At 40.8% G+C, this 23,344-nt stretch overlaps 1 protein-coding gene across 4 annotated transcripts in view; it reads left to right on the forward strand.

The window, feature by feature from the left end:
• Positions 1 to 2,172, forward strand: part of CNTLN (centlein) — a 217,891-nt gene extending 215,719 nt beyond the window's left edge. For all 4 annotated transcript variants that reach the window (XM_075410639.1, XM_075410640.1, XM_075410643.1 and 1 more), the window contains one exon: positions 1,420 to 2,172. In XM_075410639.1, the coding sequence (XP_075266754.1) occupies positions 1,420 to 1,521 (102 nt within the window). In that variant the 3' untranslated portion in view covers positions 1,522 to 2,172. The remainder of the gene's footprint in view (positions 1 to 1,419) is intronic.
• The last annotated feature ends 21,172 nt before the right edge of the window (positions 2,173 to 23,344 follow it).

Consider the following 23,344-nt stretch of genomic DNA (forward strand, 5'->3'; position numbering starts at 1 on the left):
GTCATTTCATGATAGATGCTTGTTATTAACAAGATTTTCTTTGCTACCATTTTAGATTTTTTTCTTCTGACTTGTTAGTAATGATGAATATCAGTATATAGATTAATATCTCTGTGTCAGCTGAGACATTACACCAGCATTTGCATTTGATATACTTTTACATCTGGGTTTTTTTGTTTGCTTGGTTTGTGGTATTTGATTCATATATGTAGAAAACAGGCAGTACTTTATCTCGTGTAAGTACCATACAGTTTTATCTTTAAGATGGAATAGAGAAGTGAAAGTATAAAATCAGAGCAGCAATACTTGAGTGTGGAACTAGAGTGTGGTTCTGCATGCAAAAGTATTGCCTTGAAGTACAGTTGTGAAAAGGAGAGGAAGCTGGTGATTGGCCTGCTCAACGAACTGCTGTATTTTACCTCATTTATTTCTGGTGGCCTTAGTAAGGTGAAATTTTCTCTCCTGATATGAGCATCAGCTGTTACTTTTGGTGTGGGACTGACCACTTGGGCACCACTGGTCTCACCAGGAGTTCAAGAAAGCTGACAGAGCTCTGTGAAGCTAACAGAGACATTCCACGGGTGATGGAAAACTGTTTGGCTCTCCTCTGGTGCAGCGCTGACCACCCTCTGGGTGGAGCTGCAAGGGCTAATATTTCATACTACCTCCAGAAGAACTTCTTGGCATACAGTGCACCGATGCACCAAGACTGTGAGAGAAAACCTCTTTAAGCATTAAAGCAACAATGCTGAAAAATACACCAAATCTCTTTGAGGACATTGATGGTGCAAATGCATCTTTTATATCAGAGGAGATGTAAAAGAGGTTTTCACTTTTCTCTGTAAATAAGTAAATACACTTTTTTGGTATTGTGTTTTAGAGGAGCAGACGGTTGTGTAATACCCCAGATCTATGCAGTTGGAGCTTTTGGGGTTTGTGGGTTTGTTTTGCTTTGTTTTTTTTCATTTACAAGTTTTCACATGTGAAACTAAGGCAGTTGCCACAGCAGTGACAGCTGTGGTGGTAGTTCTGTCTCATCCTCCTGAGAGCAGTGAACATACACCACCATTTCTGCATGCCCTAGAGATGACTGTAACCTCTTATTGATCAGCTGATTGAAGATAAATGACAGAGATGCTGGTACTGCAGTATACATCATTAACATGGTCAGTAAAGCATAAATTGTTCAATAAGGCATTTATCTTTTTTCATTTTACTCTGTTCTTTTATCATTTTTATGATAGAGAACAAATTTTCAGACACTAACCAGGCAGGTGAACTTTAAAGATCAAATGTGTGCATGTATGGTAGTTGTCAGAACTAAGCGAAATCTAATGGTTTAAAGATATTTAATAAGTGTTTTTTACATGAAGAAAATAACGTTCAATGATCATTTTTCTTACTATGTGTCTTTTTCAGTTTCCTTTTGCCTCATACTTATTGGATGCCATACTGGAAAAATTAAATGAGAAGAGGAACCTGGTAGAAGAGTACTGTTCTCTCCTGAAACACAGTGTATGATATTGCTAAAACCTATCTTTGCAAAGTGTGACTAAAATATTTGTGCTGTCTCCTCGTGCCTTTCCTCTTCACATAAAGAACTGTCAATATGCACGTTCAATACATAAGTAGAAACTGTGAACTAATTAATTGTTGAACAAGAGGAATTAATTAACTTCCTATTTAGAAAGGAGTGTGGTGGTTGATTCCTGAGGGGAAAAATTGCTGCAAATCAATGCAAAGTTAAAAATTATTTTTTTTTAAATGCATTAGCAGTGAACAGAAGTACAGGCTTTGTGGAGAGAGGATGTTTTTGATACAACCAATATGCATCTGTACAATTCAGAAAGCACAAAAAGCAGCCAAGTAACTCCTGGTTTACTAGTCAGAACAGTAGAAATAGGATTTACAAAGGAACTGGGAATATCATTGGGATTTTAAATACCTAATTTCTTTTAGGTTCTTTGTAAATCACAGCTTTATGATATATGCTACATAAAGGGATATGCTTTCTTTATGTTGGAAAAAATGAGAAAATGAATACTTGTAGAAAAAAGCATTCAATGTAGAGTAATACTCCTGGGAAAAGTTATATTTTCTTCTGAGTTTGAGTGTATTGTGTACAATGTATTTAATTGTATTAAAAAAATTCAATACAATAAAGTTATTTCCAGTGTGGGTTTTATTCACTAGTAGTCTCAGTTCTTTCTCAGCTAACACCAAGCTGCGAGCCCTGACTTCCCTTGGGAAAACACTAGAGTTCTAGTCAGTTGTTTCCACAAAGATTTCTCTGGCAGTATGAACAAATAATTGGTGCTTCTTCACGTCTTTGATGTTAAGAGTTTATATTCCTCTGGAGCAACCCACCTGAAAAAAACAAAAGACCCAGGTTTCTGAATTCATGTGGTAGTAACATTTAACTCTTATACAAGGCTCTTCATCTATGGATATCAAATTGTTTTACAACAGGTATCATTACTCGTATTCATATTGGGTGGAGAATCAGAAGCAAGATCCATTTGGCCTAAGATCACTTAAGAGAAGCATGAAACAGAAAAGTTATCTGCATGTCAGTCCAACACTTTTCCTAGGATGTCACCATGCTTCTTTTAATTTATGGAGTGCACTACTTGGTGTCTCTAAGAAAAGGATGAGGAAGGGAAGACATCACGAAACTGCTCAGGGTGCCCCTGTCACCAGGGGCTTGAGAGAATTTTTACTGGAATTACTGAGAATCATGTAAACATTTTCCACCTGCCCCTGTAAATAAAGACCTGAAACTAGCCCTACATAAAAAAACAAACACATCTTTAGGAATGGTTGGCCACCACCAAGGTACATTATGTGAAACTATCAGGTGACATATTCAAAGCCAGCAAAAGGAAGCCACTCCCATGCAATGTGAATTGAGCTATGGAACTACTTGCCTCAGGGTTTTACTGAAGCTGAAAATTTATATGGGCTCCAATGCCAATAAAATTATGCCAATAAAAATTATGCCAATAAAACTTATGGAGAACAAATCCATCAAAATACATGGAACCGTGTTTCTATTTTTTTCAGCAATTCCAGGAAAATGTATTTGGAAGTAATACAAACATAACGTCTACTGCTGGGCAGTGGAAAGAGCTTCATGAGGCCCAAGCTCTGTGAAGATTAGCCCCTTTGTCTTCATTTCAGTGCTCCGCAAGACCTGCTGGTGCAAGTCTGATCTTGGTGCTGATCTTAGCGCTTGCTGATCTTTTGTCTTAGTGAAAGAGAGGGAACATCAGATAATTCACGTGGAAAACAACTTTTTGAGACAATTTTCCAGACTTTGCTTTACTGGCCCTGCAAATTTCTCTGTCTTCTGGGCATCTGAGTATCGAGAGAGCTCTTCTGTTGGATCAAGAGTAAACAAAAGCAGTGAATGCTGCAGAACCAAATTATTATCTACTTCATCTTAAGAGAGAGTGAGCAAAACAAAATCCTTAAACCCAGGTGGAGCCAGAATTACCACCATTTTTTAAGGAATGGAAAACACAGAAAGTGTTATTTATTTGCAGCTGTTTCTCTTGTATGTCATGTCACAAGAGACCCAAAGAACGCTCTACAATGAAAATTACTTCTCCATAAATCTCTGTGACCTAGCGGTTAAGGGTGGGATTCATCTTCTCCTTCTTTTCAAAGTTCTTAGGGTCAATAAGCCTGATAAGCTTACTTGGCCAAAACATCGTATTTGGGCTCTTCAGCAAAACAAGTTCTGCAGGATGTACCTCAGTACGTTTCCCTTCGTCCGAGTCTTATGCAGTTGCCTCCCACCTCTCTGATGAGACTTCAACTCCTTCAGGTCAATGCTCACTTGCTAATGAGTGAGCCAGCAGAGCTGCCGTCAGCACTCGTGCTCCATGGAAGAGGCAGATGATGGCCGGCTCTGGGAAAGCCAGCGAGTCATGGGTGGCAGCAGCACAGTGCCTTCATCAAGCGAGCAGCAAGCCGGCTGCATGGGGACTGCACATACCCTGCCAACGGAGGAAAAAAGCTCCTTGCTCGGCCCAGCCCTTGGGAAGGATCACCTAAAGGACTTCTGACCCATCATCTTGTCATGGGCAACAAAACAGCTTCACGTAGGGAAATTTCTGTCGAATTAATTCATTGGCAGTTAACAAGTTTTCAATGACTGATGCTGGTATTGAGAAAGCCAGACTTGGTGCCACACAGGTGACCCGCAGATGCCACCAACACGTGCCAGCTGTGCCCGGTGTGCTTGTCGATGGGTGCTCTGCCCCTCCTGCCTGTGTGTTAGCCGGGAAGCCTTACCGCCAGATGAACCTGGAGGAGAGGTCTCGACTTTATATCGAGGAAGTGTGTGGCCAAGTACTTGATGTAACAGTTGCAAAGAAAGTTACACGAATTTGCAGTTTCTGCATAATTTTAGCCAACTTAAGTCTGCATGGCATCGCATCGCCAACCGCTGCTTCGAGATTCTGAGCGGGGCAGCAGTCTGGGGGTTGCTCTAGCAAGCAGTCCTCGGAGAGCTGCTCCGGACACCCAGCTGCTTTCATTGGTCGTAGGTCTTAATGCTTACTAATCCAGTAGCAGAGTGAGATGAATTCTCAAAATAAATCACAGCTGCTACAGTGTTGCTTTTTTGAGTTTCTAAGTTTGGAATTAGAAAATACAGTCCATTTCTACCATTCCTGCTGTTCTGCTCAGAGAAACTGGTGCACGCAAGCCTTGGTGAGCCAGCAAAAATGCAGAAAGAATGGTTGCCAGGTCTGTTTCCTCAGTCCCTCGAGCAGCCTGTTTCTGGCTGGTGCTTCCTCTCTTAACGCAAACGTGTGGAGAGAGGCAGAAGAACTCTCTCACTACGTTTTATTTGCTACTTGTTCCTTCTGATGCAGAGAGGATTAACTTAAATCATGTATTTTAAGAAATGTTTTTTAAAACCATACCCTCAGCACCAATGTCTTGTTGCTTTGGCCTCTCTGACATGTAAAAAGAAAACATTTTGAAAATAGGAGTGTGCAGACTAAAGGATGTCTCCCCTTGGATTCTGGTGCATTTGGTGTGTCTTCCCTGGTATTTATCACTTGCTTGGGTCAGTGTGTGTCCTTTGTCTTACACATCAGCTTCCAGCCTCCAGGAACATCAAGCTGAGGGTGCAAGGCTCCAATTATAATTTACCGTCTCTGTTGTGCAGTGAAAATACTGGATCAGCCCACTTGGATCTAGACTCAGCCCAGAGCCTGGGCACTCAGTGTCTCCCTTGCTGTGCCTTGGGGGCACTTTCCCTGTGGGAAGGACGGGGCCTGGGCATTGGTGAAGTGGCTCAAGCTCTGGCCTTTGACCTCCAAGACATGGAGACATCCAAGACGTAGGTTGCTATAGCAGACCAGTATTGGTAGCAGTCATGGCCCCAGCCTTTAAATACCATGAGGCACCTGTCAACGTCTGCCTGTGAAATTCAGCGGTAAGTAACCTTGTCTGTTCATGTTTTTACATTGTACCAAACAGACTATTTTGAGTCACCAAGGAAAATGTTTCCAGAGAAAGAATACACACATTGTCAGGTACCGGTTTATCCCAATGAAAACCTCTTGGGTGACTGGGCCTGGATGGGAGGATGGTGATTATCACTTGACATAAAACTAATATCTCTGCTGAATACCTCATTACTCTCCCAAAATTATCATGTCTGCTCTGGCAAAGGTTTTCTTCCTTCTTGAAATGTGGTAGGTACAATTTCCTGCATTTTAGAAAGACAGAGATTTTTGAGTACAGGTTTTTTAAGGGTGAAAATGGAACCTAAGTACCCTAATGAGAAAAGGAGGAGAAAAAAGCCCAAAACCATAAATCAGATTTTAACATGAAGAGGGAGAAAAAGGAACTGTCACTACTTGCCAGGTGCTCCTGAAATGATAGCACTGCTAGTCTTTCTGCAAACTTTGCTGGAAAGGTTGCCAAATATGCTTGAACATATTTCTTAATATTTTAAAGGTATTTTAAAGGTATTTCCATTCCTCTAATTTTATATAAACAAATTAAAATGGAAGTATCAATCAGCATTATTCAGTGAAAAAATTTTCATCTAGTTTGAGAGACTGCTGTAAGGAGAATAAAAAGGCTGATATTCTGAAGAAAACAGATTTTTGCTTTTCTCTGTCACAGATGTTGAGTTCTGTCTCTGTAATGAACACATTTGATTTTACTGCTTATTTAATCTTTACTCCACCAGCAGAAGACAGGGCTTCTGAAAAAAATCTTTCTTACTCTAAAAGGAATGAAAGTACTTATCTCGATTATATTTTATAAACATTTTAAAAATCCTTTTTCACAAGAACCAGACTCAAATTACACGTATGTTACAAATTTAGTGATTCTGTTTTGGGGAGAAGCATCAGCTCAACACTTTCAGGATGACATTGCCAACAAACCTAAACATAAAAGATGTTAAAGGCAGTGCTGTTTTGAACTAACTACACCTATGAACAGCCAGAAAATTAACTTAATCTGTTTTTCTTCTATTACGGTAGTCATTTTATATCCTCGTGCTTCCTGATACGGCCTCTAGATGGCAAACTTTCACAAAAAATGGGTTCGGTGCTGGCTCTGAGAGGAGCCAGTGCGGGGTTCCTCGGCCCAGCTGGGCCGGGACATTTGGTTTCTGCAAGCTCAGAAATACTGTGTCACTCGGGCAGCGACAGCTGATATCTCAACCTGTGAAATTTATTGGCTATGTACAGCCATTGTGTACAGTGTCACAAGGGTGAGTCTCTAAAATACAACAACTTTTATATATATATACACACATACATAAATATGAAAGCTTCAGAGTTGTGCAGAGCTTCAAATTTGTGTAAGTGTTCTCTTTCAAAAATCTTCATCATATGTGCTCAAAAATGTTAAAATTAAAGTCAGAGCATCTGTCAATAGTGACTTCTCATCACTATGTTTCTGTAGGGCCATCTGTCAAATCCACACAAATCCTAATTTACTTTTGTAGGAATCAAAGACACAAGTCTTCCAAAATGTAGATCTCTCACTACAAATGAGATCCATCTGCTTCTGTCCTGAGGATTCTCTGTTAGCGACGGCACTGTGTGTATCACCCCATGTGCCTCAGCACTTCCTCATTGTCTGAATAACCTGGTTATCTTCTAGCACGCAATTTTTAACGGCAGGTATTCTTTACATGAATAAGAATCCAGCTTTTAAGTGTAATTATATGACCTAATAGTTGTAATAAAGAGGAGTTCAGGGAGAAAGCAAAAACATTTCAAAATGTTCATGTAGCCCTCAAGCGGTCTCACTGTATTCATGGAAAAGAAGAAGAAACCCATTTACACCATTGTTTTTTCTCTGTAGTGCCCTGAAGTAAGGTACATTACATTCAGTAGAATAAAATATTATTCTAGGTCTACAAGTCCTTGAACACCTCATTTGCTTTCATGCTTTGCTTTGTTTCATTATGCACTATTCTCATACGTAAAATAAGGGTCTATTTTTGAGATTTCTTGATTTGAAAATTCCCATGATATAATTATTTGAAATTTCTTGTTGTGAAAAGAATGATTGAGAGAGCTAGGAATGCTCCCTGACTTCTGCTGTAATCACATATTTAGAAATCAATTCAGTTGTGTTGCTAGCTGTGTTAAGTTTTTGTTGTTATCTTCAGGAATGCAGAGAGACTACGTAGTCAGGAAGGTCTGTATTTTAATTCTGGCTGTCATTCCTTCAGCTATGTTATGTGCCTTTTCTGTTTCACCTCTACAATTGAATTAATATTTAGCTAAACTATGAGCTGAAGATCAGAACAAGGAAAATGGGAGCTAGTTTCAATAGTTGTGTGCCATAGTACACAGTTTATGCATCACTGTTGGATTGCTTTGTATGATTAAAACTGGATATGAAACTTGTATGTGAAAGGAATATGTCTCGAAACAGGTCCAGAGCTAGATAAGCAAAAGGCTTGTGGAGGATAATAGCTCAATATCTTCAGATTTTTATGTTGAGGTAACAACCTTGCTGAGATAAGTGGATTAGTATTTGCATCTTGCTTAGCTATATAAAAGTCCAGCTTTTTGTGAGGGTTGTTTTACAGCATGTTTAACTGACTGTGGAAATTTAAGGCTCACGTCTGTGTGAACGAATGAGCTTACCAGACTAACAGCCTATTCTGCTGTCTGTATCAGACGCTATAGACAAGAGGTTCAGGTGACTCCGACCTGCTGAACCTATTGCAGAGCACAGATTCGACATCTTCTTGAAACAGAGTAACTGCCTTGGTAAAGGAATCACACTTTATTATCTGCAATTCAACCAGTCCTAGATTTTGAAGGATGTCAGTCCATTTTGCTTCATGGTTGGTTGTTGTTGAACAAAACAGATCTTGCAGCATAAGATGTTACAATTTGTGTTTAAAACGGTACTCAAACTGGGCTGAAGAATTGATGTGATGGAGAATCCAGTACAGTTGGCCCTATGATCAATAACTCTCACAACTCAAGATTTCCCATTGCAATTGTCTATATTCAGTTCCAAAGCCTGGCATTTATGACTATCAAACAAATCTGCCCATGCAGGTAATCAAGGCTGTGAGCTAGACAGAACTTTATTTACAAGTCATGGTGTGCACATGGGGAGGAGAGGCACAAGCATTGTAGTGCATCTTTGCTACATCTTTATACATTGCTTGTTCTGCAGGAAAACTGTTTAAAATGTGTGCCAAGTAATGGTCTCATTACATCACTATTATTCAAAAGGTATTGCTATTTCCCTACTCTGTTTGATCTTTCTCTAGTTACACATGCAAGGATTACACGTACCCTCTTAGCTACAACTATGCATTAGGAACTCATGCTGAGCTGGTTATTCATTCTGTAAGTATGGCCAAGGTCTTTTTTCTTCCATTTATGACCAGACCTCAGAAATAAATGTGGTCAACAGGAGCTCTACTTACAGCTTTTCAATGTGAAAGTCAGGGCTTACAAGTGTCAATTGAAACTGAAATCGAAATTGAAATTAAAAATGCAATGGTTTTTACTCTAAAAATATTTATTTTCTCTATGGTGTACCTTTTACAAATGTAAATAGGAGAATAATAATGACCTTCTAGAAAAGCTAGAATGAATGGTTAGTTAAATAATTAGTTATGTAACTTACTACCTCTATTAAATTTAACTTAAGGTATTCATATAATGAAGCTGCTGATTCTGCACTTGTTTTTCCAAATTACACTTTTAACTTCTGAAGAAGAAGAATACATTAAAAATGAAAACTGGTTGTACTAGGAGAATATCATATTTATAAGGAAATTACTGAGTTGGGAGCGCATTGCTGTGTTCTCCATACAGCCCACCCTTGAGCATCTGGCTCAAGGCAGGAATTCCTTTTGTCAGTTTCTCTTATCGTCACGCGTTGTTTTCCCAGTGCTAAAAATCAAGTGAGGCTACTAGCTGGCACAAGCAAGAGATGAGCTAGCCCCAGGGACCTGTGGTCTGTTTCAGGCAGAACAGACCAGCCTAATGCTCTGAGAATCCAAAGATACTCTGAACGAGGGCTCGCCACATTGGCTTCCCTGTGCCCTGCCATACCTGCAACAGAGGCCACGTGCCTACTCCAGAGGCATGGTCTCCTCCAGCACCTGGTCCCAGACGTGGTGAGACAGCTCCCGTGGCACGTGCCAGAGAGCTGTGAGAGCAGGGTGCTGACTGCCACCAGCCTGCAGTCATCAGGCAAAGCAAAGTGATGACTCATGTCCAGCGTCAGCCCAGAGAAGCCCAACAACAGTTCAGCAGCAGCAGGAGACAGGACTGGAGATGGGCAGTGCTACAGCACAGCTCAGCCCAGGACCAGAGCCTAGGCCTGAGCTCCAGCAGGCTCCTGACCTAAGGGGCTGGAGGTGCAGGGTGAAAGTTCCCAGAAGAGCCTCATGGCTCTGACAGTACTTTTCCTTGCTTTTCCTGCAGAGCAGGGTTCACTTCCCACTTTAGCCCATCAGGCTCTCTCACAGCGCTCCTCTCCTAGCTCTGCTTTTATTCCTTGCTCTTTCGGAACACTCCTGCTCTGGTCCTGATCAGGCTTTCCAAACCTTCGCAGGTAGGATTACATGGCTGTGAAGTTAATGAATGTTCATATGTCATTGATCTAGCTGTTGTTGTCTTCATATATTATTTCAGAAGTAATGCATACTAGATAAGAATGCCTGTTAAGTGTAAGTCTAAACTACTAAAGCTCATGAAAAAAGTCTAGTACACCAGTTCAACACTGACTGAAGATCATCAGCTTTAAAGATAGCAACATGAAATCCCATGGTCTCTTCCTCTGTCTGTCAGTTCAAAGGGAAAAATAAGCAGTGATAATTTTTTTCAACATTCTGTCAATAGAATACTCTCCTTCAGAGGAAGATTTTAGTGGGGCTTCCTGTGGAAGAAAGTGGTTACAGGACAAGTTCTCAGACTTTTAAGATTGAAACAGCCATATGCTCCAGACAATATAGACCTTCCCTCCAAACAATGAACAAACAGGGAGCACCTTGTTTGCAATTGATCTGAATGGCCACTAAGACAAACAGGCTTCAAATGATCGTTAATTTTTTCAAGACACAGAATTTCTCAGATCACTGTGATCCTCTTCCTTTTCTATGTTCAGCATTTGAAATTCTGTAGTTGAATTAAAAATTGAATGATTCTAAAAGATTTCAAAATTGTAAGTGGGTGGATAATGGACTTATGTACTCTAAACTTGGAGAGGTAGATGAGGAACTGAAGCATTAAAGCAGCAAAGATCACTTTTTTCAGGTAAATGACCTTGTGTCTAACACTGGGTGGCACTGAAGTACACACTATGAAGCCAAGTAAGGTGCAGGAAGTGGCTAAGCCCCATTACGAGGCTTCTTTTTGCATGGAATTAACTGGATAAGGGGTTTTCCTGGTATTGACCTCCCTCAAAATAGCATCTGTATTTAAGGTGCTAGGCAAAGAGGATTTATAAGTCATCTGTGAGGTCTGATTTGGGATTAATCTTGGCATTATGACAGAAACTCTGCAGACACTTGTCATAGTGACAATTTAATAATTTAGATTGAGACTTCAAGGCAGAGTATGAGCTCTATCCTGACACGATGCAGACTAACTTTCTGTCTGTTTTCATATGACCCTGGCTTACCTACCGACTGACATATGCAGTTCGTTGAGAGCTGAATATATGCTCTTTATTTGAGAGGGATATTTCAGTATTCATCAATATGAGGGGTTTGCAGGGGTGCAACCCAGATGAGGAGGGGAGCTGAGCATGTGCTAAATTTTAAGCACCCTAGAAGTCTCCTGGGTATTAAGCAGCCTCTTCAATCAGTGCTGACTCTGTTGCGAGAAGAATGAAGAACGATGATGAAATGCAAGCATCAGATGCGTGGCAATGCCTCCTTCCTGCCTTCTTGTATCTGCATCTGCTGTGTATTCTACAGAAGGAAAATCTCAAAACAATCCATTTTGGGGTAATTCTGAAGAAGTTATCTTGCCTGTATTTTTTCCCCCTTTTTGTTAGTCTTAGAGCTCTCTTGGATCATGACAGTCATGTTTAGAAGAGCAATGAAAGGGCAGGATCCCTCCAATTCTGAACATGTCTAAGATCTTGTCAGATCACTTGTTGCTTGCTGTGACACAGAGGCAATTTTCAGGAAGTTGTCTGATTCCTTGGTATGACTTCCTTTTTTTTTATATAAATTTGAATAGGCAGTATTTTCCTTGATTTATTTTTCTTTTTGAAACCTTAATAATTCATTATGATTTATTTCTACTCTTGTCCTTGCGTGTGTGCTGTTAATTTTGATCTTTGCGCTAGCTTGGAATATGATCCTCTATTTTAGTCATTTAGTCAGAGATAGGTAAGGTACCAGAGACTGCTCAGTTCTTCAAAAATTCACTTTCCTTGAACAGTAAACATAGCCTAGTAATAAATTCAATATTATAATTTTTATTGCAATCATTACCTTGAATGAAGTCTCCCAGCTTCCCGTATATGCAAAATTTATTCTTCAGCAGCTTTCCAGTGGCCTCCAAAACACATTCTTAGTTACAAATTTGAACTGGAGGATGTTCTGTGTTGCAGGTGTAAGCTAATCAAAGCTTAATTCTGACACCTTCAATCTAAAAAGTACCTTTGTCCACAGACTATTGAGATCAGTAAGATTTTATCTACAGAGTGGCATGATGGAGCTTGGCACATGGCGGCAGCATCTGGAACCAGAGTATCATCAGCATCTGGCTGGTAATGAATGTTTAAACTCAATGATAAAAGCCAACATACAGATATGAGCTATCTAGTATTATTTAGGTCTTACATCTGAGGAACCCTTTACACCCAGGGAACTGAAATCTGTGGACAAGACTACCGTGTCCATCCAGAGATATGGAATGAATCAGTCATAGTCCAAGCCAGGCATGAAAAACAGAACTCTGTTTTCCAGTGCTGCACCATGCAGATCACAGATCGTAATCAGACATGACAGCCTGTAGAGTTCATATTTCTTTTAGCTGAGATGGGCACCCACGCTGTTTTTGCTACGTTTTGCTTCTCCTATCATGCTGCTTTGCTGTGCAGTGTCCTGTGCCAGTAGGTTGTACTTCAGATACCTAAACCTACATGACTAGTGATTCTGTTTTGAATCTATGCTCAAAGAACTGGAAGTCTATGCAGATACCATGACAAGGATGGGAAAACTCTGCAGCAAGGATATAACCTGAGAAGTACTTTTTAGTAGTTAGATTGCATCTCTTACAAACAATTCCAAGAAAAACAGCACACTAATATGGAATATGGCTTTAAAAAATAGTTTAATCGTTCATAAACTGAGATGCAAGCCTATCATAATTCTGACATAACTTTTGTATTTTCCAGTAATAAAATCTGACATCAGTGACTCACTCCTCTCCCTATTCCCTCCAGACTTTAAAGAAGATTTGGTGACAGGGACAAATAGCAGCTATTCAATTTTAAGCTCTATTCTTCTGAAACCTGCTGACCAAAAAACAGTAGTGACTCATTGTTCTGTGTGGTTCTTTACTGCATAATATTTGTTGATAATGTGTGAAATGCTACACATATAAACCAAAAAGTATGTGCCTCTTGTTATGGTCTGTAGGTTGGAGTCATAAATCTTAAAACACTGTTAAAAATACAGTGACATTCCAACAAGTGAATGAAAAGTGTCTCACCTTTTCATTAGTTGCTGATGCCCCCAAATAATCAATGACTTGCTTTAAAAGGAAACGTGGATGGATAGAAAAACAAGCGTCCCTTCTTGTGAAATATCCAATGGCACTTATTTTACAGGGGTTACACAGCAGTCTATCAAAATAGAGAGAGGAAAATAAATCAATTGTAACATGTCTATAGATGGTCCCACAAAATAATCCTGATCGATGCTCATGAAATTTTCAGTAGAGTTCAACCCTAGGTAGCAGTAAATTGCTTTTGACATTGCAGTGGTTTATATATCATTTTTATCGGCTTAATGAAATATACATGTGTACGTTCTCCCCTCTCTGCCCTTCACTCTTCCTAATGAGCTCATATTTTTGTAGCCTTCATTTGCCGTAACAACCACCTTAAAGGAAAAGGAAAAATACAAACCATTTGATAACTGCCATGAGTTAAACTTGATATTAGATGTATTGTAGGTATTAGACACTTTCCACGCTTCATACAGTTGCCCATTCAAGCTATCTGTCCTAATTCTGCTTATGAAAAAATATCAGATGTCATTGATAAGAAAACATTTTCTTAGAGAAAATTATTTTGCCATAATTATTCTGATCATCTTATTAATTATTAATAATTGTATTAAAATTTTATAACCCACCATAAAACCAAGAAGGCAATCAGGAAGAAGTGATAGTTTTTAATGACAAAGACGACTATGCTTTAGATGTTGATTCCTAATCGAACTCAAGTCACAGGAGAAATGATTGAATTCACTGTGGGAATGGCATAATGCTGAGGTCTTTGAACTTAGGGAGCAATTTATGACCAAAGAGCAGCAGTATAGGATAACTTGCTCTTTGGTTAACCCATGAATGATGTGGATTTAGACCATGGTTTTAATACTAGTGGTAGCTGACGGGGAAAGTGCACAGAACTGAATTAAGTCATTTAAATTCTGATGTTATTGCTAGATCAAGATTAGCTCATCACTCTGAATCTTATTCACCTCCTCTACCACACTTTCTGCTTTGCTGTGAGGCTGTTTTTGCCTCCAGTGTCTGACGCGTAAGTGCCACAGTTGTCCAATCTCATTCCATTGCCGGAAGAACTCCTCTGAGCATGTGGCTGTCATCTGTGTACAGTAAATGTATTTTGCTGATGTTTGCAAACTTCTGAAGTTTGTTTCTTGGTTCTTTTTCTTATATATTAAGAACTGACTTGGACATATGTATGTCTCTACTTTTTCTTTTCCTATGTTACTTTTACCATTCTAACCTTTTGTACTTGTTTTGGCTAGAATAGTTCATTTTACTTCATAGCTGCTCGTATGGTGCTGTGGTTTAGATTTGTGACTAAAACAGTGTTGATAACACATTGTTTTAGCTATTACTGAGCAGTGCTTGCACAGTGTCAAGGCCTTCTCTGTTTCCTGAGCTGTCCCTCCAGCAAGTTAGGTGAGGGGGGCACAGAGGTTTTTTGCAGGAGGGGACACAGCTGGGACAGCTGACCCCAAAGGCATATCCCATACCCAATGATGTCACACTCATCAGTAAAAGCTGGGGGAAGAAGGAGGAAGGGGGGCCATGTTTGGAATGATGGCATTTGTCTTCTCAAATAACCGTTATGCGTGATGGAGCTCTGCTTTCCTGGAGGTGCCAGAACACCTGCCTGTCATGGGAAGTAGTGAATGAACTCCTTGCTTTGCTCTGCTTACACGTGCAGCTTTTGCTTTCCATATTAAACTGCCTTTATCTCAACCCACAAGTTTTGTTACTTTTAGCGTTCTGATTCCCTTCATCATCTCACAGCGGGGGGAGTGAGCGAGCGGCTGCGCGGGGCTCAGTTGCGCACTGGGGATAAACCTTAACAACTGTCTTCCTCAGATACTGTTAGCATCATGTAGTATTGGATGCTCAGTAGCAGAGTGCTGTGAACTCTCACTTAGCTTCATTACAGACTGACTTCCTGTCCCTGACAAAGTCTTACTGTTCTGTCATGAATTCATTGTGTTTCCCCATCCCCACAGACCCCAGAAAAGTCTCTGAGCTTCTTGTCCCAGAATCTGCTCCTAATATGCTCTCTCGGTCAGTGTTCGGCCCTTCAAAATCATAAGACTGTGTTTTTTTAAAGAAGGTTAGCCACACTTTGCACTTTGTTTAAAATAGAACTATTTTCTTACATTTCACTTTTATATGGAGTGCCGCTCTCCCTGGTTTCATAGAATTCAGTTGCCATGGCCAACTTAACTAAAAGGCATTTGATTTATCATGTACTTCAAAATCGTCTACTGTCTTTTCTGCTTGCAAAGTGGACTTTTGCTTAAAACTTTTCCAATACCTATCTGTACAGACCCGAAGTCTGTACCCATCTACACAGATTTTAAACTATAGTGGAGTTCTTAACTGCTCCATCTTTCCATTAGTGGCTTTTTCCTTTCTCAATGGTGACCAGGCGTTGCTCAGGTTGTAGTTTTATAGTCACCCTAAACCAATAGAAATGCTGGCTGCCATTAAAAGTGATGATCTCTCCATCACTCCCTGCTTTGGCTGTACATCCTACTACTCCGTTTTGGCCAGTGCTAGTGGCTATGTAAGTAAATTCAAACTGAAACTTCTTTTCTTTCCTTTGGTTACCTTCCAGCTGTGTCGGTTTCCTGACCCAGCTTGCTTTAGAGATGCAGAAATCGAGCCAGGCACAGCATGGAGGGGGAGGGAAGGGGGGCAGAAAAAACACAGTCTTGGGGAGAAGGAAACAGCAGCAGGAACTTTATCCCCATGTGAAGGAAGGGGTTAAAAGGGATTTTAATAGAAGTGGCATTACCTAATAGTTGCTGTGCATTTAAAAATCTTGATAGTGCTTATCTATTGTCTAAATTAACTGAAGCAGAGAGTCTTGCATCTCCATACAAAGGGGTTAGTTCCTGATAGGGGCTGGGAGTCGCCTAGAACCGGTCAAGACCGACCCTGCTGTATGGATGGCAGCCAGGAGAGAACTGAGTCTGCACAGAAACAAAGGTCAATCAGCGAACACCGTGATGAAGAGGATGGACCTTCACCTTGGGATCCTCGATGACCACCATTAGGAGGCACTGCGCAAGCGCAGCTGAGAGGAGTCTATGGAAATTACTTCTTGGAACTAATTATAATGTGGAAATTATTTCTCGGAACTGATTTTGATATGCAATAAGGATAGATGCATATGTATAGGTGTATTGGGAAATCTAATGTATAAGTAATATTTGATTGTATAAATTGAAGAGACACGTTGCTGCTCACCGCGCACGACTTTGGTGGGACTACTCCCCGTGCTGCCCAGCGCCGAATAAACATACCTGCTTTACAATCTTACAGATTGTGGAGTCTGCTTTGCGCACGTCACATGTCTTAATCTTCCTGCAAGACATCTACTTATTGTTCACCTGCAACAGCCTCTGTGTAACAAGGCGTCCTGTCCAGACCTAGATGTAGTACTGAGCTTCTAAATTCAGGTTCTGCTATGTGGCAAGAAAGAAGATACAGGTCAGATTCTTTTGGCGTCAGATCTAAGATCCCCATTTGATTTAAATAGAATAAAGATTTGACTTTGGGGAAGACAGAAATCAAAGTACTCCTTATTGCTCGCGGTGTGCTAAACATATCTTTCAATCTGTTTAAGCATGCTTAGAGTGCTAACTCTGGAGAAGATCCCAAAAGCAGAATTGATCGGAACCTGTAGAAAACTATAGTTTTTGTACACTGTGGACAAAGCACTATGGGCAAACAGGATAGTCTGACTGCTAAAACACTGAGCTTTATGAACACAGCCCTCAGTTTTACCTTTGGGTATATAGATGGTTTCAACTCTGATTCTGACCTTGCAGATATGTCTGCACTGCAGATTTGGTAGGTTACTTCACAGCAGTGTAATGGAAACAGTTTAGCAAATGCAGCACGGAAATTTTTGGGTGCCTCCTGCAAATTTACGCTCCTGTAGAAATGCCCTGTGAGGTCCTAAATACTGGCAGAAATATTCACAAAGGAACAAATTAGTCTTAAGTCCAATAGAAAAATTGTTGGCTCTTCACTCACACCAGGTGTTTGAATTTGAAATCGAAACACAGGACGCTGCTGCAAGATTTGTAAAGATAAAGGAGCAGAAATGAAGGAAGACAATGATTCACATATTTGTTTTAAAAGGCAAATCCAAAGGTCTTCTTTCCCTTTCTTGATTTCCAACTGAAAGGCATAGGTGCTTATCCACTGATAACTAGATCATAATGGATCCAAAGTTGGCAAACTGTTCTTCTGTTGTGCTCAATTTTCTCTTTGGAAACGACATTCACATTAAGATTATTGCACTCTTTAAAATTAGACAGCTTTGGAAATTATCCTGTAATTCTGCCTCCCCTTTGGAAATGACTCTGTTACTTTTGCACAGATAATATGGTATTTCTTGTACTTGAGGAATCATTTTGCAGCCATCAAAATCTTGCCCTCATCTGCTAAGTAAGGCAATGTGTAAATTTCCATCTGAAGCCTCGCCATATATTGGCTTTTATATTTAAAATAAAAAAATATTTTGGTAACCCTTATCTAATAGAAGCCTACATGTGTAAATTTTACTCGAGGGTTGAATGAGACCAGACAAAACAGTAATCAAATTCTTTAAGATGATAATGTATTCAGAGTCACCAATTCCCCCATCTCTATCTCTGAAGGAACCCATAAGCACAGGCCATTATTTTTAAGTGAGTTGTTTGAGGATTTGGACATTAACTTTTCTAGTTTCCCTTCTCTCCACCGTGAGAAAGAACAGTGTCATCACACCAGATGCAGCTAACTTCTTAATAAATCCTTGTGACTGAAGCAAAAGAAATGGAAAGATCAAAGAGCAAAAATGGCATACAAATGCAGCCAAAGCCAACATGTGAACTGGAGAGCAAAAAAGCTGTCAAGAGCTGTCAACACGAATCAAGACAAAAGTATAACGTCGCAACCAAAAGATAAAATATGCAGGGAAACAATGGTTATGAAAGCACGAAAAGTAAGAAAATCACAGAATCATACAATCCTAGTAACATAGTTTGGAAAAGACCTCTAAGATCATCAAGTCAAACCATCAGCCCAACACCACCATGCCTACTAAACCATATCCCGAAGTGCCAAGTCCACACATTGTTTGAACACCTCCAGGGATGGGGACTCAACCACCTCCCTGTGCAGCCTATTCCAATGTCTGACCGCTCTTTCAGTAATGAAATTTTTCCTAATATCTAATCTAAACCTCCCCTGATGCAACTTGAGGGCATTGCCTCTCGTCCTATCGCTAGTTACTCGGGAGAAGAGACCAGCACCTGACTCACTACAACCTCCTTTCAGGCAGCTGTAGAGAGCAATAAGGACCCCCTCAGCCTCCTCTTCTCCAAAATAAACAGCGCCAGCTCCCTCAGCTGCTCCTCATCAGACTTATTGTCTAGACCCCTCACCAGCCTCATTGTCCTTCTCTGGACACACTCCAGCACCTCAGTGTCCTTCTTGTAGTGAGGGGCCCAAAACTGAACACAGCACTCGAGGTGCGGCCAGGATGCTGTTGGCCTTCTTGGCCACCTGGGCACACTGCTGGCTCATGTTCAGCCGGCTGTCAGCCAGCACCCCAATATTCTTTTCCACCAGCCATCTTTCTAGCCACTCCTCCCCAAGCCTGCAGCATTGCATGGGGTTGTTGTGACCAAAGTGCAGGACCCAGCATTTGGCCTTGTTGAAACTCATACAGTTGGCCTCGGCCCATCAATCCAGTCTGTCCAGATCCCTCTGTAGAGCCTTCCTACCCTCAAGGCGATCAACACTCCTGCCCAACTTGGTGTCATCTTACTTACTTAGGGAGCACTCAATCCCCTCATTCAGATCATTGATAAAGATATTAAACAAGACCAGACTCAAAACTGAGCCCTGGGGGACACCACTCATGACCGCCCACCAGCTGGATTTAACTCTATTCACCACCACTCTGCACTTGGCCATTCAGCCAGTTCTCTATCCAGTGAAGAATATACCTGTCCAAACCATGGACAGCTAGTTTCTCCAGGAGGATGCTGTGGGGAACAGTGTCGAAGGCCTTACTAAAGTCCAGGTAGACAGCCTTTCCCTCATCCGCTAGGCAGGTCACCTGGTCACAGAAGGAGATCAGGTTGGTCAAGCAGGACCTGCCTTTCATGAACCCATGCTGGCTGGGCCTGATCCCCTGGTTGTCCTTCACATGCCCGGTGAGTGCACTCAGGATGAACTGCTCCATAATCTTGCCCAGCACTGAGGTCAGGCTGACAGGCCTGTAGGTCCTGGGATCCTCCTTCCAGCCCTTCTTATAGAGAGGTGTCACACTGGCGATCCTCCAGTCATCTAGGACCTCCCCTGTTAGTCAGGACTGCTGATAGATGCTGGAGAGTGGCTTAGCCATCTCCTCCACCAGTTCCCTCAGCACTCTTGGGTGGATCCCATCTGGCCCCATAGACTTGTAGGTGTCTGGGTGGCATAGCAGGTCATTAACTGCTTCCTTCTGGATTATGGGAGGTTTATTCCGTGCTCCTACCCTATCTTCCAGCACCGGTGGCTGACTACCCTGGGGATAACCAGTCTGACTATTAAAGACTGAGGCGAAGAAGGCATTAGGTACATCAGCCTTTTTCTCATCTTTGTTGGAAATATTCCCCCTCTCATCCAATAAGGGATGGAGACTCTCCTTGGTACTCTTCTTGTTGTTGATGTATTTGTGAAAACATTTTTTATTGCCCCTTACAACAGTGGCCAGCCTGAGTTCTAGCTGGGCTTTTGCCTTTCTGATTTCCTCTCTACACGACCTAACAAGACCCCTGTACTCCTCTTGAGCCAACTGCCCTTTCTTCCACAGGTGGAGTCCCAGCAAGAGCTCCCTGTTCAGCCAGGCCAGTCGTCTTCCCCACGGGTTTGTCTTGCGACACATGGGCACAGGTTGCTCCCTTTAAGACTTCCTCCTTGAAGAATGTCCAGCCTCCCTGGACTGCTTTGCCCTTCAGGACTCTCTCCCAGGGGACCTTCTCAACCAGTGTCCTGAACAGGCCAAAGTCTGCCCTCCAAAAGTCAATGATGGTGGTTTTGCTGGAAATAAACAGTTTGCTTAGTGAATGAAGGTCTGGAGAAAATACACAAGGAAAGACAGCTTTCATTGCTGTGAGTTTGTCAGTGATTGCTCTGAAAATTTACATGAAAAAATTGCTGTTTGGATGATTAAAATAAATTGGGTACCTTATCTTATAGTTCTTCAGCCTCTTTTTACAATGGCATGACTGGAACTGTCTAAACAAGTGATAAAAGTAATTTTAAAAGCAGTGTAATTGAGACATTACACTGAATAGGAATTGGAAAGATTTGGATTTGGTTTGGGGGCTTTTTGTAAGTACTTCTTAGAATAACAATTGTGCTTGGCCCTTTCCCACAAGCTATGAATAACCACAGAATGCACAATGCTGAGATTTTGGAAGTGATCTAAAATAAGAACCTGTTAAGGGCTGTAAGGACAAAGTTACAAAAATTTTAGCCTACTACTCTCTGAGCACAGAATCACAATACACAGTTGAAGGATTGAAGTCCTTGGTGGCAATTATTATATGGTTTTTTGCTTTCTAAGCAGGTCCACTGACTGTGACGATGTGAGAGTTTAATGCACTAATGATTGTTCACTGTTAATGCTAATTCACTGACCTTAAGCAGCTTGAGCTGAAGATATTTATAGTTTGGCACTGCCTGAAGTCTTGGATGTTGAATGGGAAAGCAGTAAGTGCTTCCTTCAATTGTTCATTTCTGAATATCATCTTGGACTCTTGGCATTCCATCAACATCTGGGAGCAGCTGGCCTTTTTTGCCGTGTATGCACTAATGTTGACAGAGTATTTATAATGACATTAGTAAGAATGGTCTGATGACAGTACTGTGCTACATGACCCATGATCCAAAGTCAGCTTGCAATTTTAAAGCATTACACAGAGGCAAGTGCAGAGCAGTACCACTTTGAGCAGTTCTAGAGAACCTCATTGGCTCTGAAAGACCAAACAACAGATGGAAAGGAGCATCTAAAGCATTTCTCTTCAGAGTAGGCCTAGGGCAAGTCATCGCTCTTCAGAAGAAGAAACTAAAGAAGTGGTTTTTAGTGCTTGGATTAGTTCATTGCAGAATCTGCCTCTTTTTCTTTTTTTTTTTTTTTTTTTAATTTAACTTAAAGAACTCAAATGCAATCTTGGGGGAAGACACTGATTCTTCATTGCTTCCATCTCCTTTACAGCAGGCCTGGCTTTCTCACTAGGCTTAAAATCCATTTTGCGAAGGAAAGTGTGCACAAAAATAAGAATTCTTAAAATGTGTTTTCCTTTTAGTACGGACATTTAATTAAAGAGGCATAGACCAAGAAGTAACAGATGCAGAGTTCAGGGCAGAGTGTCAGTTTTACTAAATGTGCTGAGCAAGGACTACACCCCTGAAAGTTTAAAACCATCTTTTAGAAAGGCCCTTCATGTATGACGAGAGAGTTACTCACGTTTATTAGATATCCATACTGGCATACTTGGAAAAAGAAGTCTTCTGCACAAAGTCATTTAGGCTTCTAAATGTACCAAAAACCTGCCAGATTTTCCCAGACATATCCTTTGTTCTACCTACAAAATATGCTCTGTATGCATTTCAGCAAAATATCATGGGTACTTGACTAAATACAGCTCACTTTTGCTGTTTACATACACCGTGTTTACCTCTTCTGGAAGTCTCATTGGGACTTCAGCAAAGTACACCTACATTTGTTTAACTGGGAGGGGAGGCACCATCCATTTCCTAACATATTAACCAGATCTCTTTGTCCTTTTATTAAATCACCTGCTCTCTCAAAGCATCATCAACCTGCAACCTTTCTTCCTCATTCCTACCTAGTATTTACTTTAGAAAGTGAAACACTTTCCAGGAGAAATATAACTTAAAAATACATTTATAGGAGCATGGTTCCTGTTGATTTTAAGGTGTTGCTCTGGCAGTGTAGAAGAATCTCAGTGTAAATTGATGCTATACGTAAAAGACAAATTTACTGATTAGTAGTGGATGTAGCATCACTGTGAAAGAGAACAGAGATACGTTGCAAAACCTCAAATGATGTTTCTTTCAAGCTGTGCAGAAAAGGCATAATTAGAAAGAGATTTTTACTTCCAAAGGTATCATACTTTTTTAAGTTATTGATTTCTTATCTGAAGAACTTTTCTTCCAGATATGACGTAGGCAGCCTTCAGTTCAGGACTTGCCTCTTTAAGCTTGCTAATGGACAGGAAATATAAATCACTCATAAGTTTGAAAAAAAAAATTAAATGATTGCGTTTTTTCCACAAGTACCTGCAGTCTTCTTGGGTTTTGTAGTCAGTGGAGGTGGGGGACTTGTTTGTTATATGCTTTGTTTTTATAGAAGCAGCAAAATTTATTCCTTTTTCTTTTTCTTTCTAGTTTAAGCCTTGAGGTTAGGCCAAACTGTGATGCCTTATCAATTATATAAGCCAATTTCATTCATAGCATGACTTCACTGTAGCCACTGGAGATGCACTGGCAGTCAGTTCTTCACTTTCTGTACAAATTCTGCTATAACTTGAGTCTGATCATGCAAATGGGACAAAAAAACCCTATAGTGGAATCCTGAAAGCCCCTCTTGTGAAGGGAAAAGATGGAATATTAATCATCTTGATAGCTGAGGGAAGTGTACTTGTTGCTTAATTAGCAGGAAGGAATCTATAAAGTGAAAGCTGTGTGGGTGATGCCAAGTTCTGGTGCGGATGCTCTCCCTATTTCAGCTTTTCTTACCCAGCGATCGGTGAGAGTTTGTTGACTAAGGGGGGCTAACACAGGACTGGGGGCATGCTAGGCTCACATTAACCCAGGTGCTTTTACAGTACCAAACAAAGTCAGTGTAGGAACATTCCACTTAATGGGAGCATGATGTATGCTGCATAGCAAAGGTCTCTTTCTTTACAGCTTGAACATCAAGGCTAGAGAATTCAAGGCACGTGTGTTTGTGATTGAGGTCCCTGGCTCAGTACTTAGTTGGGATCTGTTACATGGTACAGTACATACCATTCTTAGGTGATAATTACTGCAAGGCTTTTACTGGAGCTGGTAATCCTTAC

This window comes from Opisthocomus hoazin, chromosome Z (assembly GCF_030867145.1).
Source record: "Opisthocomus hoazin isolate bOpiHoa1 chromosome Z, bOpiHoa1.hap1, whole genome shotgun sequence".
In the NCBI taxonomy this organism is placed as follows: domain Eukaryota; kingdom Metazoa; phylum Chordata; class Aves; order Opisthocomiformes; family Opisthocomidae; genus Opisthocomus; species Opisthocomus hoazin.